The 17,444-nt window shown below is 38.2% G+C and overlaps 1 protein-coding gene across 2 annotated transcripts; it reads left to right on the top strand.

The window, feature by feature from the left end:
- The first annotated feature begins 218 nt into the window (after window positions 1–218).
- LOC109977834 (synaptosomal-associated protein 23) lies at window positions 219–17,049 on the top strand. 2 transcript variants are annotated; one of them, XM_020627497.3, is made up of 8 exons: window positions 219–375; window positions 5,373–5,487; window positions 10,254–10,295; window positions 11,143–11,191; window positions 12,061–12,178; window positions 13,379–13,552; window positions 13,697–13,841; window positions 14,763–17,049. In XM_020627497.3, exons 2-8 carry the CDS (start codon window positions 5,422–5,424, stop codon window positions 14,823–14,825), a joined length of 657 nt encoding a protein of 218 aa, XP_020483153.1. In that variant the 5' UTR covers window positions 219–375; window positions 5,373–5,421; the 3' UTR covers window positions 14,826–17,049. The 2 variants fall into 2 exon arrangements, with proteins under 2 accessions (XP_020483153.1, XP_020483149.1); XM_020627493.3 differs by lacking the exon at window positions 219–375 and adding an exon at window positions 417–576.
- Window positions 17,050–17,444: the final 395 nt, after the last annotated feature.

Raw genomic sequence — 17,444 nt, 5'->3', positions numbered from 1 at the left:
TTTTGTGGCATACACTTCTTACATTGTAATTGACAAAGAACAGTTTTAGGCCTAAATGTAGGATATAAAAGTACAGTATGGGGACAGCACGTCATTACTTTAAATTGAATTAAGTTTATCCTGGAATTGTTTAATGAATGCTTTTTAGTAAAGCATCTGACAGTTTCTTCCATCTGTACAAAGTAAGTTCGCATGGTTTCCGCGTTGGGTTTTTAATATTTCCGACTGCACTTGAACGCACCAACCGACACACTTCGGACGGCCAGACGGTTGAAACCACTGAAGGAATCCAGAAGTTTGAAAAAAGTCCAACTTCGCACACCCTTGAAGAAGGAGGAGTAACAGGGCTCATTTTCTTAACAAGCAGGCTTAACTGTAAGTATTGACTCACTAGATAAATATCTCCCTCCCGTTTAACTCCTCCACACAGTTGTTTAAAGTGACGACGAAGGGTGGTTGACAGGAAAGCGGAACTAGCTCCCCCAGTGAGCTAACGTAGCTACAGTTGCCCCCCCAGTGGATCCCCACTGCCTTGTTTACGACACTTTGAGCACGACAGGAACTTTTAAAAACAATGTAAGACAACTTTAACCTGTTTTGACAGACTTCTCGAAACTTAACCTTCACTTTTTCCCAACTCTTTGATAAAGTTTTAAAGTGTTATTTGGTGTTTTTTTGGGGTGTGGAAGACGGCTGTGTAGTGCTTAGTAACATGTTGGTCATTCAGCCCAACGTCACGCTGTTTATCAAGGGACCCTCGTCAAGTAACCTGGTCGCTTAGCTCTTAACAGTGTCCCTCTGTTTACAAGGTTACCTAAGTCATGTGTCTGGAGACAGTGCAGTTTTAAATGCAACAGCGGAAATGACTAACCATCTGTCATATTTTCTCTTGTGTCATCAGTAATGACTAACTGTAAGTGAGTGAAAATGGTTGAAACTTGAATTTATAACCCATTAAAAATGCTCTTAAAGTAATAAAAGATCATGGTAAAGGTTTTGACTTTACAGTATCAGAGATCACAGCCTAAAAAATGTGTAAAAAAAACCAAACTTTCCACTTATACAATACCAAAGTCCCTTCATGTTTCAGGACTGGCTGTAAATGGGTGAAAATGTGTGAATAGTAGCCTTTGTATTAAAAAAAAAACCCATCAAGATGGAGGACAGGGGGACAAAAAGAAAAGACACCAGTGAGATCTGGAGGAACAGGTTTGGGTAGAGGAACGAGAAATGTATTTCCCTGTTGACACTTGGATGTTGCTGCTGTGAAGACATTTAAACATGAGCGGGTACGTCCCTGTTAAGGCTTGTTATGTTATCCCTGCTGTGGTTGTAAATATATATCTTTATATAAAGTCTATGCTGTGAACACATGTACACACGATTGTTTTTGTTTCATAACGATGACTGATTAGAGCTCTCAAGAACTGTCGTCAATGTTGTGCTTTGCCTCTGGTCACTTCCTGTCAGCACCTGTGTTTCCAATCGGACTCAAAGCTGATCGTTTTCCTCTTACTGACATTGTTCCCTTTTTTTTTCTAGATCCTTGCTTGTGTTGTACTTACTCTCTGATGTACGTCGCTTTGGATAAAAGCGTCTGCTAAGTGAATTGTAGAATTGTAGAATAGTGTGTTGTCAAAGGAAGCGCTGTGCCGTGATCGAGTGTTAGGTGTGAAAATATAGGGCTTACTGTTATGTGATGACAAGCTTAAATTGTAACGTGAAAACTATAGTGTTTTCCCAAGTGTGGCTTCAGTGTAACTGTCTCATTACTAAATCATGAGGGTAAATCAATAATCCAGCTATAGACGTCTGCTTCACATGGAACTGATCTTTTATTTTTGACATGTTAATCTGCTTTTGTTGTGGCGTGGTATTTCAAAAGAGCACATTTTGTGTGAGAGAATTCTCTTCACTGTTTTCCATTGTAAACTCACATCAGTATCTTGCCAAGTCCAATAATCAGTTTGCAAAAGCAGTCAAGCCTGTGTGAACCAAGTGCCCTCTTTCCAAAAGACATAAAACCCCATGAAAAACGCAGAGTCAACAACATTCAATCTTCTGAACTGTCTGCCAAGTAGACTATCCATTTTCCTTGTCTTCTTTTTTTTTTTTTTTAAATCCGGATGTTTAGTTGGTGGTGCAGGTATGAAAGGGAACTTGAAGTTCAAGGATTATTTGGAAAAACAAAAGACGAACTTGAACTTTAAAGGAAAAGATGATGACAGGAAATAAGGAAAAGGAAACAGGAAAAAAGCAGAGTTTCCTGAGTGTTGGTGTCTTTTGAAAACTTAGAGTTAAGGCAGCGTTTTGTGTTTATGGTTAGTGGGCTCTGTCCTTGAATGTGCACTCTCCCTGCATCACAAAAAAACAAGCGTACGTTTCTCTGTGTGATGATCTTGATCTCATGTTATGTCATACACCAAAAGCTGCCATTCCAACAATCTTTTCAGTGCATCATGTGATGCTGGACTGCATGAAGGTCACTTATTTCACAAATCAGATGTAGGTTGGATTTGTATCTGGTAAACCGCTCTGCATGGATGCACAGCACATGCTGTGATCAGAATGTATCTCTAATGGATTACCTGGATCAACACAGTGAGACACACATATTACTGTCTGCTTCTGCCTGTCTGTGGTGTTGAATTCATTGGAAACCAACACAATATAGAACAACTTCTCCTGGGGAAACTCAAAGTGTTATTGATGTTATTGATTTGTCTGGGTTCCTTCTATAGCCCTGTTCTTACCTCCCTCGTCAAATAGGGCCATTAGTCTCTTTTTGAAATGTTTGAAAATAAACTGAAGGCACAGAAAATTGTTCTATTCACAGTCATAAATGGACCAGAATCAGTATTACCTGCTGCTGGTGGTTCACCATAAACGCCTCTCAGTGACACATCCACACCTCATAGCCCTCCTGCTGTTTTACTTTTTCTGCAAGTTAATGAAATCTTATATTTTAATCTGAACCCAGAGCCGGCACGGAGCTGTCAAAATGTGAGCACAATTAGTAGAGTTACTGAAGTATCTGTGCCTTTTAAACTGTGGCTTTAATTGCTTTGTTTTATTGTCCTCTAGTATCCTATTAAGCACTCGGACTTTAATGTTAGAAATTAAAGTTGAACTCTGGTTTTTGAATGCCCTGCATTAAGCCATTTTAACAGAAGAAGCAAGTTTGCTGGCCTCTCATTCTTTCAGCCAATTAAGTAGGAACAGTGTATCCCCTCTGCAGGAAGATAGTCCCTGTATCCAGATCAGAGAGACACAAGTGAACGTGTACACTTTATCATTGTGGTAACTTAAATCATCAAATTTGGTGAAATTCATTATTTTGATGTATTATCCAGTACTGCCTTTGGATAAGATGTATGATTATGATTTTGGCACGAGAGGCAGACACGGAGAGAAAATCGATCACTTTTATTGATCCGTGTTCAGGCCATGTAGGGAAGTAATGTTCTAATTTATCATGACGCCATTTGTTATTGATAAAGTTCATTTTTCTATATTCTGTAGGGAAGGGATTATAATTAACACCTGGCAATGGCAAATACAGGGGGATTGCCACTGCTTGTGGCAGAAAAAAAAATGCCCTCTTGTCATCATTACATTTTAGTAAATATATAATATATATGTTTGTTGGTTTTTTCCTATCTTTAATTTAAGAAAAGTGTTGGCTTGTCTATAGCACTCTTCACTATTCAAATAGGAGCATTACAAAGTTTAAGAGGCCGGTAGAAATATTCAGTGACCTGCCACAGTTTCAGGTAAAGAATCAACTGAATGTCAGAGACTTGCATTCAGGAAATTCTTACATACAGAAACATCTGAAAAAAGAACATGAATCGTGATTTATAAAGTGGATCATCATTGTTTATTTCTCTCATTTAAAACAGTAAATTCATTCATGTGCATCATTAAACAGAAGTGAGAAACTAACTGAAGTTTAAAGACTTTTTCTTAGACTCATTTCAGGATTTCTTCTGAAAAGCTTACGTTTACAGGGAACTGTTACACTCTCACTAGAAGCTAGTTTTAGTTCCTCTCTGAAATCAATTTGTTGTTTCCTTTATCAGGGAGCCGGCTGTACTGTACGTGTTGTTACGGCTAAGACGCCTTCAGGGGCAGGAATAGACCCTGTTTTGTTTAGGCTTTGCATCTCCTCCTTCCCTCCCTCACTCTCTCCATATGTGTAACATGAACATAAATTGATGTTCTTATGTACTGACTGACTGACTGGTTGTAATCACACTTGTTCTGCCTGCGGCACAATGATATGCTGTAGCATGAGGCACTGGCACTAATCCTGATGTACATAAGATATAAATGAGGGAATTTGTATCAAGGCCACGTCTAATTATTTTGACAAATGTAAACAAGCAACTCTAAGATGACTTGGTTCATCTTTATAGTGTAAATAACATTTTTTAAAACCCATTTTAACTGATACGATTAACACTTGGTATGAAAAGGAAGCATTTATTGATGAAGACGAGCAAAACTCTTTTTTTTGCTTTATGTAGTCTGGCTTTAAATGAACTGCTCTCACTGATTTTATGTGTTTATATGTTGTTTTCAGATGTGTCAAAAACCTATTTTTAGTGGAAACTGACCTCCATACTACCTGCTACGTGTGTTAACCTCTAAATGTTCCTTTATGTTAACAAGCAAGTTACCCACTGTGATAGTGACAGACACAGTGGGTAACTTGCTTGTTAACATAGAGGAACATTTAGAGGTTAACACACGTATCTATGAAGATTCAGTGCTGAAAGAGAGTGAATATTAGACTGTCTGATCGTTTTTAATTAGCTAAAAACTGTCTCCAAATGAATAATGATTTTGCTCTTTAAATGCTGGATGTGTAATTAGGTAACTGAAGCTAATTAGCCAGCCGTATTAACCTGAAACGTGATGATATTAAAAATCATTATTGTGCTGACAGCTTAGACAAGTAGATTATTACAGATTGAACACTTGATTGACATCAATGGGTGTCGGCAAACTGTTTGTCAGAGAATAAGGGAAATACAGAAACACCAGAGATACAGAAAGTTTGAGGCCAATGAGTAAATCTGACTGAATATTCAATTCAAAGCTCTCATTCAGTACAAGATTTAGTCGTGTTCTTTTATGAGAAAACTTTAGAGTTCTTTATCAAACATGTCTGTGTCTTGTGTTCATCTTCACTCTTAGGCCATCGGTGTATTTTTTTGTTGTCAAGTATTGTTATAGAAGATCTTGTTTTGTTGCAGCCTTGAGTGAAACTCGTTCTCAGTTTAGTTTGAGTCACACAGCTGGCTGATAAATGATGCCCTCCAATGTGATGTTAGTGTGTGACTTTTGAATTCTGCCCCCTCTTCCAGGCCGCAAAATATCGAGCTCGGTGCCACGGGGGGAGCCTCCAAAAAGGACATGAGCAACATGGACGACATGACTGTGGAGCAGATCACCATGAGGGCCAACCAAGTGACTGACGAGGTAATGAGTCACACGCATAGACAAAAACACTCTTTTCCTCCGTTCTCTTGTTTTCTATTTCTGAGTTTCAGACTTGCCTTAAAGGGATTTTCTAACCTAAATATTCTGTTATCAAATACCCAAACTACAAGCTGCAGACAGAAGCTGTGCTGAAACTGTGTGTGTTTGGAGCAAACTGAGCAAAAACATAGACAGTGAGGCGGATGATAAGCTGCTGGAGTGTTTTGAAAAGTTTCTGTGTATTTTTTTTGTCCTGTATTTTTCTGCATCACTTTAAAAAAACACTTTATTTTTATGGATTTGAGCCTAGTAATTACCTCTCCTAACAAACTGATGAGCCTCCAATCATTTAATACCATTAATTTCAATGCAGTAAAAAGGGTGGGGGGGGGCTACACTTGCAAAAATGTGCATTTTGTGTTCAGGCTGGCAAAAAGATAATCTGTATGTCGTGTAAAGTCTCCATTGTTAACAACAGGTGGATTATTTGAGTTTAATGGGAAACGTTTCTCTGAAGGAATCAACATTGCTCAAGACATATTGCATATTAAATGCCTTTATGGCAAATGTCCTTGTTTTATTTTGTTGAAAACACAAAAAAAAAAACTTCATCTTTTTAGCCGGGACGTGGAAACTTGTCACTGTTGTCACAGTTCTCTGTTGTTGATAAAACTTTTAACAAACTCCTCTCAAACCATCAGTTTATGAGTGCTTGATATATATATAAAAGGAGGGTAGATCATCAATTTTTAATTTGAAGTACAAGACTTGAACACATACAATATATGATGAAGATCCACAACAAAAAATCCAGAACATTTTCTTTCCTTACAAAACTGCAAATGTTCAAACGAATGCTGCAGCAGCTGACATTGCAAAATCCTGAGGTGTCGGTTTGACGCTTGTGTCATTTCCTTTCTCACAAAGTACAGGATGGGAGATTCAACACAATGTGTGTCTGTATGATATATGCTAGAACAGGGGTCCTCAACTGGTCCAGCCTCGACACCCACCACCAACTCCTTCATGAAAAACCACAACACCAATTTCTGATATTTTTCAACCAATCAGATTTGTTTAATGTGAAATTGTGGAGTTTGACGTTACAAAACCTATGACAGAACAAAGAAACAGAACAAAAACATGTTTAAAAAGCGCTTCATTGACTGTTTGACATTCTTTCTTCAAGCTCACATTCCCTGAAACCCAGTTCCTACCACTTGACACTGTGGTAGACAAAACGGGTAGTTAGCATAGCTTAGCATACAATCTGGAAACTGGAAATTGTTTTGTGAGGCTCTCTAAAGGTAAAAAAAATATATTTTGGCACCTTTAAAAGCTTAGGATTTTACCAAAAAAAATAAACTTAACTAAGTGTATTGCTTTTTAATGTTTTGTTTCATATGTAGAAAACCTGTAACTCTCTGCAAGGGAGAACATAATGAATTTCCTGTGAGTGCCAACAAACAAAATGTCACAGCTGCAGCAGTGACAAACTGCTCTGTTTCTTATGAAGCTTCTGTATTTCTATTATTGAATATTGTCTTTAATTACACACTCCAAAATGTAAAACAATCCTGTGATGAAATACGTATTTTAACCACAACCATGTTGAGGATAGCAGAATTTGGAAAAACATCAGTCGGTGGAAAACAAATAATGCATCCTGGGGATGCTTGAGCACAGCACTGAGAGAACAGGGGCTGTGGGTAATTATTTTCATTGCATGTACCCTCACACACACACACACTCACACTCAAACAGACAGACACACACACACACACACACACACAGACAGTCACACACAGTTGATTATTGAGCTAGGCATTAATAGGAAGCATGTGAGGCTTTACGCCTAATTTAGCCTGATAGCTCCCTTACCCCTCTGCAGTTCTGACGGTTTGAATGTTGTCAGCTATATCTAAGCGTTTTATTATCAAGGAGATAATTTTTTAATCAGCACTCGGGAGCATCAGATGATCAGCCATCTGATTCAAATGGAAGCAAATTAACTTACTCTAGCTGTGCATGTAGCTGTGCACTTCACCTTCCTGTAATTCTGACTGTACTAATTGTTTCTGTTTTTCACCTCTCGTTTTTTTCCATCTCAACTCTGCCTTTTCTCTCCTACATGTGTGCTTTCTGATTTAACCTGCAGATTTCTCTTTTTCTCTTTCTTTCTTTCTGCTGCCTGGTTGACTTAGCAGCTGTTAGAGGGAGGGCGTGGGAGGGTCCTTTGGGTAACCACTCAAACCTGAAACACTCAGAGCACGGCTGGTAATGTATCAGGGCAACATCCAATTCTTAATGATAAGAAAACATTGTTATTTGAGCTATCCTATAATTTCAAGGCTGTTCTCCGTGTCAACTAGTTCAACACTGTGTCAAAGTTTTGAGAGTTCATTGTTTGTGCACTGCTATCGAATCCTGTTGGAATATTGCAGCCAATGGATTCCTGTGCTGTGCTTTCCTGCCTTTTTTGAATTAGAAAACATTTGAGTTTCCTGATTTTAAAAAAGCCTTGCATGTAGTTTGCTGGAACCTGCACGTGCCTCGCCTTTCTGTACTACCATTAAAGCCGTCCCACACAAACGATAAAAATACCACGCCATTGTCTCCATCTCAAAGATTTTTTCACAGCATCCCAATCTGGAAATTTTGGCTTCGGCAGCGATTTCAGGCTTAATTAGCCAAGTTCAAGGATTTTAGGAGACATAATGTAATGTTTATCCACCCAAGTGATGTTCTGGCTAAGCCAACAGAAACCTGGCCGAGCCCGACTCTTCCCTCTCGCCAATTCTCTGTTTGTCTTTTTCTCAACTCGCTGATTAATGTATTCAGAGCAAACCTACCACTGAGAGAATGAGGAATCCGGTCCCCACTCTCTCTTGTTAACAGTTCATTAGTGGTGGTAACAATGGAGTCATGCCCCGAGTCACTTCCGCGCTTCGCTCCTTTGGATGCTCTGCTTTCTGTACAGCACTTTCTATTAATAGAGACACAGAAGGCGTTTCTCACCTGAACTGACTGCATTCCTGCTCGCCTGCAACACTTGTGTGTCTGAGCGTACTTGTGTGTTCTGTGCTTTGTCACAGATTGTCATCATGTGTGTCAGTCATACGTACGTCCCATTGTTGGACAAAGCTAGAATGAAAGAGTTTGGACACATGAACAGGAGCTCCGACCACATCATTAACATGCTTCACATTGGGTTTTTTTTTGATTGTGCAGTCGAGGGCTAAAGTAAAAGATTAACAAAAGAGAAAAAATTTTTTCTTTATTATCACATAAGACAATAGAAAAGAATCAATCCTAGCAATTAAAAAAGGCTGTGAAAATGAAAGATGTTGCCTTTTCTCATGGGGAAAAAAACGTAGTTTGTTAAAAAATGTGACATTTAATTGACTTTGGTAAATTATATTTCATGAAATAGTGACACATATTGTACATCATTCCCTAAAGAATTGCAGAAAATATTCACATTCAAGAGACGGCAATAATAAACCCTGTCACTGAAGGCCTAGTGAAAAAAAAACAAAGGAATCAATTACAAGTTTTCTGTTGGCAAATTATCAATTTGTAGACAGTTTGTTCAAGTGTCAAATCATTTCAGCACTTCAGTGCTGTGAAAGTGTTAAACTGGTAGAGGAAGTTTTGATCAAATATTTCAGCTGAGGGGTTCAAACATGCTTTAATAACACTTGGATAACTGACTGATAGGTTACCAAACATTAATAAAAGATTTAAAACCATCATAAGTTTTACCCCATCAAAGAATCACATAAGCTCTAGATGTGAAACAACAAGGAAACAGTCTGAAATGTGCTGAGCTGTTCACATCATCAGGTCATCCAGTCAATCATTTTAAAGTAAAAAACAAAAACAAATTGTATTTTCTCAGTTCTGAACATTTCCTGATTTTTTTTTAATCTTGTATGTGATCAGAAACTGAGCTCTTTCTGGCACAAAACAAGCATTTCGAAGACATCTATACTTCTTACTTTCACCTGTTTTTCACCACTTCCTTGATTTGAAGACTTTTATTACAATAAAATCAGTGATTAGAACATACATACAAACATGTAGTTACACCAACAAGCTCAAAAATGTTAACTCTTAATTAAAGATGATATACTTTATATATACTTTATACTATGATCCTAAATGCTACAGTTTAAATATGTATTTTCCACCTTCTGTATCCAGCATTGACAGAGGCTGCAAGGAAAGAGTTAATAAGACAAGTATGTAAATGACTTGAGCCAGAGGAGACGCTGAATGTAACAGCGATGTTAGAGCCAAGTGTGAACATACACAGGAAGTAACTTGTGCTTTAAACTCACACAGGGCAGTTTTTTTTTCCATCTTATTTTTTTACGCCTTTATGAATATTAATGGTGTAGCTTTGTCCATGTTTTTCTTATCGAGAGCATCTTTCCATTTACCTTATCTCTCTTATCTGGCTCTCCTTCACATTGTCTCCATGTTAATTACCTTCTGTGGTTTGTTATCTTCCGCTCTGTCTTTCTCACTGTGACCAAATTCCTACAAATGACTTTTTGTTGGTTGATTTTCAAATGAACCAGCAGAAAAACACAAATATAGACCTGTATCTTTTTGACGGTCTTTAATCTCTTGGCAGTGTATGACAAACAAAAAATCTGTTTAAAATTAAAACAAAATACTTCAGTCCAGAAATGTATCTTCATGTTTTCTTGCTCCTCTTCTTTTAATATTCATTAACTCCTTGTCTTTTCCTTCCACAGTCACTGGAAAGCACACGGAGGATGCTGCAGTTGGCAGAGGAGGTGAGACTTGGAAATGATGCTGCTGCTTCTGCTGACACACAAACACAATGACATGTTTCATGCAGCTGTTTGGACAGAAGAAGAGAGGATAGAGAGGCTAAATCGAAACCTGGATGAGGATCAGGAACATGTTATTAAGATTTGACATTTTTGATTTTGAGTTATACTATATATATTTCTGTATAAAAGTATAAAAGTCATGGTAACATGGGAACAAAAAGATAATTTCTGTTGTTAATAATTAAACCTCTTTGTCTGAAATTTTGAACAAAACCAAAAATGAAAAGGGCTAAAAACGTACAGAAGTAGAATAAAAATAACTAGACTATTTGTGTTTCCCTCGGAAAATGCGTGGGAATGCAGAAGTAGAAGAAGTAAAAGCAATAGAAGTATTTGTAGAAGAAGAGAAACAAGAAGTAGAAGAGTGAAACACTGGATGAGAAAAGTTTGTTGTTAAGAGCCTAAAACTGATCAGAGTAAAAACAGTAGCACAGCATTCATGTTGTCAAAAGAGCTCAATTACAGTATGAAGAAATAATACAGCATAATGAGTAAGTGTGTGTCTGTGTGTGTGTTTGTGTGTGTGACTGCATTAAAAGTGTTTAACTGCAGTAAAGGTAACAGCTTAGACGGGGAGAAAAGGGGGGAAGGCTCTCCCTAAAACATGCTCATTTTAATTAACAGTAAGTCACTAACTGATGATTTTTGTGAACAAGAGGACAAACGGCTGAATCCGTTGATGTGATTTTTATGTCTGGGATGCAGTTTTCCATGTACATAAATCTGTGTGTTATCTTTTCATTTGTTCTGAAATGTTGTGGCTGATTTCTCCTCTTCTGTATTCCAGAGCAAACAGACTGGTGTCAACACCATGGTGATGTTGGACGAGCAAGGAGGTAGCTCCACGGTTTTATCACTGCTGCTTTTCATGCAGCTGTTTCCTTTTTTTTCTTTTTTTATGTTACTGACACATAATATATATATGGCTAATTATATAACAACCTAGCAATGCAGTCTAACTCACCAGACGTCATTGGTCCATTGTACAAGTGTCAAGGAAATGTCATTATTTAAATAACCTTTACATTTGAAGGGGGTGTGAGATGATTTAAAGGAACACATTTCCTGCTCTGACATTTTCAGAAAAAAATTTTTTTTCACTGGAGGCAGTCAGGATTGTATAAGGAGGCTCTGAGGGAAGTGTGGGCTGAAGAAAAATAACAAGGACGAAGATGTTAGACAATCGTATGCCTGAAGAAACATTAACATACTCTTTAAATAAGAGTTTAAGTCAGTTACACTAACCTTCTTCTGTGGCTGCAAGCATTTAGAGATTTTGCAGTGTTAAGTAATAACATGCGCTGTCTTTAAGCATTTTAGTAAACGTATAGCAGAAACACTTCCATATAACATCCTGAAAATGACTTGTAACTTTATGTGTAGCTGCTGTCTTTAATATGTTCGGAGTTTAAAAATGTGCATTTATAATGATTTGCTGTACTACCCGCAGTGTTCTTTTTTTTTTTTTAAGATATTTTTTCCCATTTTTGTGTAGCTGCAATGACCCAGTTATTGACCCATTTTCAGAATCCTCGCAGGGATAATTAAAGTTTAATTAGATCTATCCTAAAAATTGATTAATAAAGGTGATAAACAAAACAAAATTAACACCTAGACGAATTCCTGGTGTAGAAAATGTACCGAGGTTTAGAAAAAAAGGGAGTGTGTGTGTGACGTGGTGTGTTGTTGGCCGCGTGTGTTTCAGAGCAGCTGAAGCGTGTGGACGAGGGCATGGACCAGATCAACCAGGACATGAGACAGGCTGAGAAAAACCTGACTGACCTCTCCAAGTGCTGTGGCCTCTGTGTCTGCCCCTGTGACAGGTACACTGTACACTCAGAGCTGATCCACGCTCCAGATCCCTCATGTGTCTGAGCACACTTTTCTCTCCTCTTTTCTGTGTGTGTGTCTGTGTGCGCTGTGCTTTGTATCCTAAGAATTCATTATACTAATGATAGTATTCAGACGTATTTTGGTTCAGGAGCCGTAGCTAAAAGTGCTCTACAATAAAGTGAAGAGAACGAAGAAGAAATCTAAAACATGCAAATTAAAACAAGTGCAAATACGGCGTGTTTAAAACCAGCATCAAAAGAAGAACAAACAAAACAGGCTCGCAATTGTAAGACCAGAAATAAGCTGAGAACAATAGAATGTATGAAATATGATAAACAAAGACTACAAAGTATCAACAATACATAAAAATAAAGGGATTAAAACAACACAAGAGGGACAGCCAGGAAGAGATAATGTAGAATCCAAAAGTTTGTATTCCTACCTCTCCTCTGCTCGCTCTGCCTAGCAACAGCAGACCACGCTCGGGGTTTGTGGTATTTTGAGAAGTCTGTCATGCCAACCTCTCAAACCAAGCATCATTTCTAGCAACAGAAACTATTAAGAGCTTTGGCCATTCCATAAACCTAAAGGATCATTTCTTCTTCCAGGAGGTTTTTGTGCGTGTGTTTGAGTTTCACTGAGGAGGATTTCCATGTGATTGAGCACTTTGATGTTATTGTTCTGTCTGCGAGGTTGATTTCACTTGAGCACAGAATGAACTGCAGCCACATCCACAAACAAGAGAGTTAATAGAGTGTTACAAAGAGAAAAGAAATTTTGCAAATTTGCATTTCAAACGTGCTGTTTTATGGTCGATAGGTTTGTGAGTGTCCTCAGTGGTCTCTGAATGTGACGGTGTTGCTACCTGGTTCCTTAAAATCCCAGGTGCACTGCTCTGTGCTGAGCATACTAAAAACTCTTCAGCACATCATTTGGTGTAGTGTTAGTGTGTGTGCACAGTGAGTTCATGACTGTTTTTAAACATGAAACAAAATCTCCCCAAAATGCTTTCACATTGGAGCAGAGGAGGATTCTTTGATGATTACCTTAAGATCAGGTAGGGAATCTTTTTCACTTTCTTCTGATCAATGTAAACCTCACTTGGATACCTTTAGTGAAAGGTGGTTTTTTAACAATCTTCTTGTCACAGGATTTCTTGGTATGCAATGACTTGTCGTTGTCTCTTGCAGGGTCTCATCAATCGAGCACGACTCTCGATACAAGCGTACCTGGGGAGTTAGAGGCGCCGATGGTGAAGTCGACGCAAATGGCGCCAAAGTCGTCTCGAGGCAGCCGTCAGCTGTTCGCAACGGGCAGCCTGCTCAGGCCAACGCCTCGACACCATCCGGCCCGTACATCAAGAGGTGGGGTCCAAAAGCATTGAGCCATAATGATGTCAGAATCGTGTTGTTAATAATGTAGACCTCACCTATAATCTCCTGCTAGTTTCACATCATGAACGTTTCTGAACATGTATTTATCACACTCCCTTTGAACGTGTGCTGCAGGATAACCAACGATGCACGTGAGGATGAGATGGAAGAGAACCTGGATGCAGTTGGCAGCATTATTGGCAACCTTAAAAGTATGGCTGTGGACATGGGCAGCGAGATAGACAAGCAGAACAAACAGATTGACAACATCACTTCCAAGGTAGGACACTGAGATGAATGCTACTTTCACTACTTTGTTTGTTTTCCCTCTAAATGTGCTTTTTTTTAGCTGTTTGATCGCACTTCTTAAGCAGGTCTGCTGCTTACTGAGTCCCTCCAAAAATGATACGTCCTAAAAACATCAAACACTAACAAAACTATTGGAGGGAAAACCTGAAAGGTTTTTCTCTTAGATATGGATTTTTATTTTTAAATCTCTTACATTCATTATGTTAAGCTGTAGAGCCAAATGAAAGGCACCATGTGGAGTGTTTAAACGCCTGTCGCTTTATGGAGGAATGTTTTTAAAAGGGCAGCTTTTTTTGTTTGTATCCACACAAACAACTCAAAAACAAACCTACAAATGTTTTAATATAGTTTAACTGATTACTGTAACTTGAACAAACTGGGGGTCAGGGCGCAAAACATTTATGCAACTTCCTTTTAAATGAGTTACTGCAACTAAATGTGTTCAAGCGAGCAGACTGTGGAGTTCTCTTGAAGCTAATAAGAGTTGTATCATTTACCGTTTATCAGCAAGAATACTGCAGGTGTTACATCCAATTCCTTCCTCAAAAAGAATTGCATGACTTTTTTTTTCCTTTCATTTGAGTGTGAATATTTAGGTTGAAAAGAAGGTACTTTATTGATTCAGGATTCCAGAACAACCCCCATATATGTTAACATTAAAATTAAAATATTCAAATAAGACCTTTGCTAAATTTTGATTGAAGTAAGCCTCTATACTGATTACATTTAGAATTGTAAAACTTGTTAAATCTGTCACAGTCTATTTTTTTTTATAATTCTGTGACTGTGTTTTGCAAAAGCAAAATTATTATTAACAGTTTACAGGAAACCTTGAATGTTTTTTTTTTTTGTTAAACAACTCCATTTCATCTTTTTTCATTCTTTCTTTCAGGCGGATATGAACAAATTCCGTATTGATGAAGCGAACCAGAGAGCCAACAAGCTCCTCAAGTAGACAAGGAACCTGCTTCTGCCACTTTTAACCATCAACCTTGAGCCTCTGTTGCCACACCGAAACACACACACACACACACACACTGCATACATGTACACAAACACACACTCTTTAACAACAAAAAATACAATCCAACTGGAGAGAAATATTTTTATTTCGGCAGTTTGGTAGCTTTGACTGCACTAAGAAATAAGTAAATATAAATACCCTTTCACACATGTAATCATGATCATGCTGGACCTTTTAAAGACGCTCTGGCATTTCAAACGTTTTCTAAGAGGAAGTGTCTGACTGCCTTACTTACTGCTGTCTGATACCAAATATGCACCCGGCCTGTTGTATCATATCAACATTCACAGGAAGGGAAGTAGCAAAGGTCTGCCACTTCTCTGTCTGGGTGATTCTCTTCTTTGACTTTCTCTCAAAGTCAAAGCAACTATGAATTGTCTCTTCATGTTTGAGTGTCTGGTTTGTAATTATGGTGTCACAGATCTGAAACTCATTAGCCGCCTTTTAGGGTTAAATTCTGTATCGCCCCCTGGTGTCTAATTCTAACTTCCTCTAGTTAATTCACAACTCATGTAAACAAAATTCTTCAGAGTTAAACATGTTATTAAGCTAATTGTTCCATGTGTGTAATTTTGAGATGACGTGCCTATTTAATTATTTCTTATTAAAAGCAGAAATGACTTGTGAATCAAGTTGTTTTGAACACCTTTTTCTCATGTCATTTATGCAGCTTCAGGTGGAAAAAGCTATTTCAAACATTTTTAAATGTTCTTTGAAATGAGTCAGGGTAAATTCTTTCATGCTGGAATTAAAAGCAGCTACCCCTGAATAAATGAAGCGATCTGATGTTGTTTTTATAATTCTCTGACTGCTGAGAAGTCAAGGTTGGTGATAGTAAAGAAGCTGACCTTGTGGTTAGAAAAGTAATATATAGCAATGTTTTGGGAAGCTCGTTAGGCAATCGTTAAAAACGCTCTGAAAGCTTCTAGTTGAATTCAGAACAGACCTACAGAAAACTTTGTTCAGCTGATCATATTTACTGTCTCGAGGTTTTTCAGTCCAACCGCAGTGTTTCTGTAAATACTGAAATATACTGTGGCTGTTTACTAATTGCCCAAAGTCTCTCTGTTAATCTAATTCCATTCTTCTTTCTCCATTACCTCTTGGTTAATAGAGATTTATGACACCCAAGAGGAGATTTAACGGCCTATGCAGGGTTCCTACACAAGTCTGGGAATGTGCGGAAAATTAATTTCCTCCAGTTAAATATTTGCAGAGTCTGTGAAAGTGTAAAAACAAATCTTCAGGTCTAAACACAGGGTCGCACATTGTTTATTTCAGCAGTTTGTCTCATATTCACTCACTAGGTCATTGTTATTAGGGCATTTGATGCAGCGTTGTCATCACAAATTCAACCTGGATTCTGATAGATTGGGAAAAGTAGTCTGAAAAGTTTAGTAATTTAGCGATGGGAGAACATCCTGTCACTGCCTTATCGATGATCCACGGTTGTGTTGTAACAGCCGGTGTATCCCAAACAACTGTTTTTTGCATCTGTTTTGTAAATAGCCAGCTTTCACGGCAGAGATACGTAAAAATGATCAAATCTGATGATGGAGAGCATAATTTGTTTTTGTCGAAGCCGTAGCCAGGCTGAGAAATTACTGCTGGCAGCAAGATGCAAAGTGTACATGTAAATGAATGATGTTTTAGGGGCTAAACGCAGACGCAGAGTAAGTCCTGGCGGGCTGTTAAGGCGTCGCTGTGGAAAATTGGCTAATGATAAAGTAATACAGCCTGCTGAAAGTATCTCTTACATGAATCTTCTATCTTATTTGTTTTGAGGAAAAATAATGATTTGTATTCTCTGCTTCAGGCGTACACCTATTCAGTTAGTAAAGATTGAAATGGACTGTTATCCAGGGCTTTGTATTGCTATAAGTGATCATCCTGGGTCCGCTGCTTGTCAGCTGGGATCTAATTAGTCCAGCCTGAGGCGGCCTCGCTGTCTTAAGGCTGTTTATTCATTGTTGTACCAACAGCCACTGGAATGTAAATGCATCAGTTTGTGTCTAATTTAATATGTTCATATGCAGCTTCACCTTCACTGAAATGAGCTCTGTTAGTGGACAACTGTTCAACCACGTGAAAATGCCTTTTGTTTCACGCCTTTCTTTGTATAAATGTTTGTAATCAATAAATCTATTAAAACATGCCTTTTATTTAAACTTCTTTTTAATGTATTAATCAAAATTAACTCCACTCTATTCCAAATGTATTGCATTTGCTTTTTCTATTTCATTTAGTTTAGTTTCTTCTCTGTATAGTTTGGATCTTTTGTGCTGGATATTTGCTCTGTTTGTGCCTTCCCTGGGCTCGAGGTCATTTAACATGGACTGTGGCGAAGAGGAGAACTCTGCGGTGGTGTGATGGGTCAAAATTTGAAATTCTGTTTGGAAATCATGGACGCCGCGTCCTCTGAACTACAGAGGAGAGGGACAATCTATCTTGTTCTTGGAGCACAGTTTAAAAGCCTGTGGCTGTGATGGTGTTTGGGGTGCATTAGTGCACATGGCAGGGGTTACTCACATTTGCTTACACATTTGTTAA

This window comes from Labrus bergylta, chromosome 18 (genome assembly GCF_963930695.1).
Source record: "Labrus bergylta chromosome 18, fLabBer1.1, whole genome shotgun sequence".
Classification (NCBI taxonomy): domain Eukaryota; kingdom Metazoa; phylum Chordata; class Actinopteri; order Labriformes; family Labridae; genus Labrus; species Labrus bergylta.
Note: the sequence above shows the minus strand (reverse complement) of the source record. Positions and strands in the feature narration are given on the sequence as shown.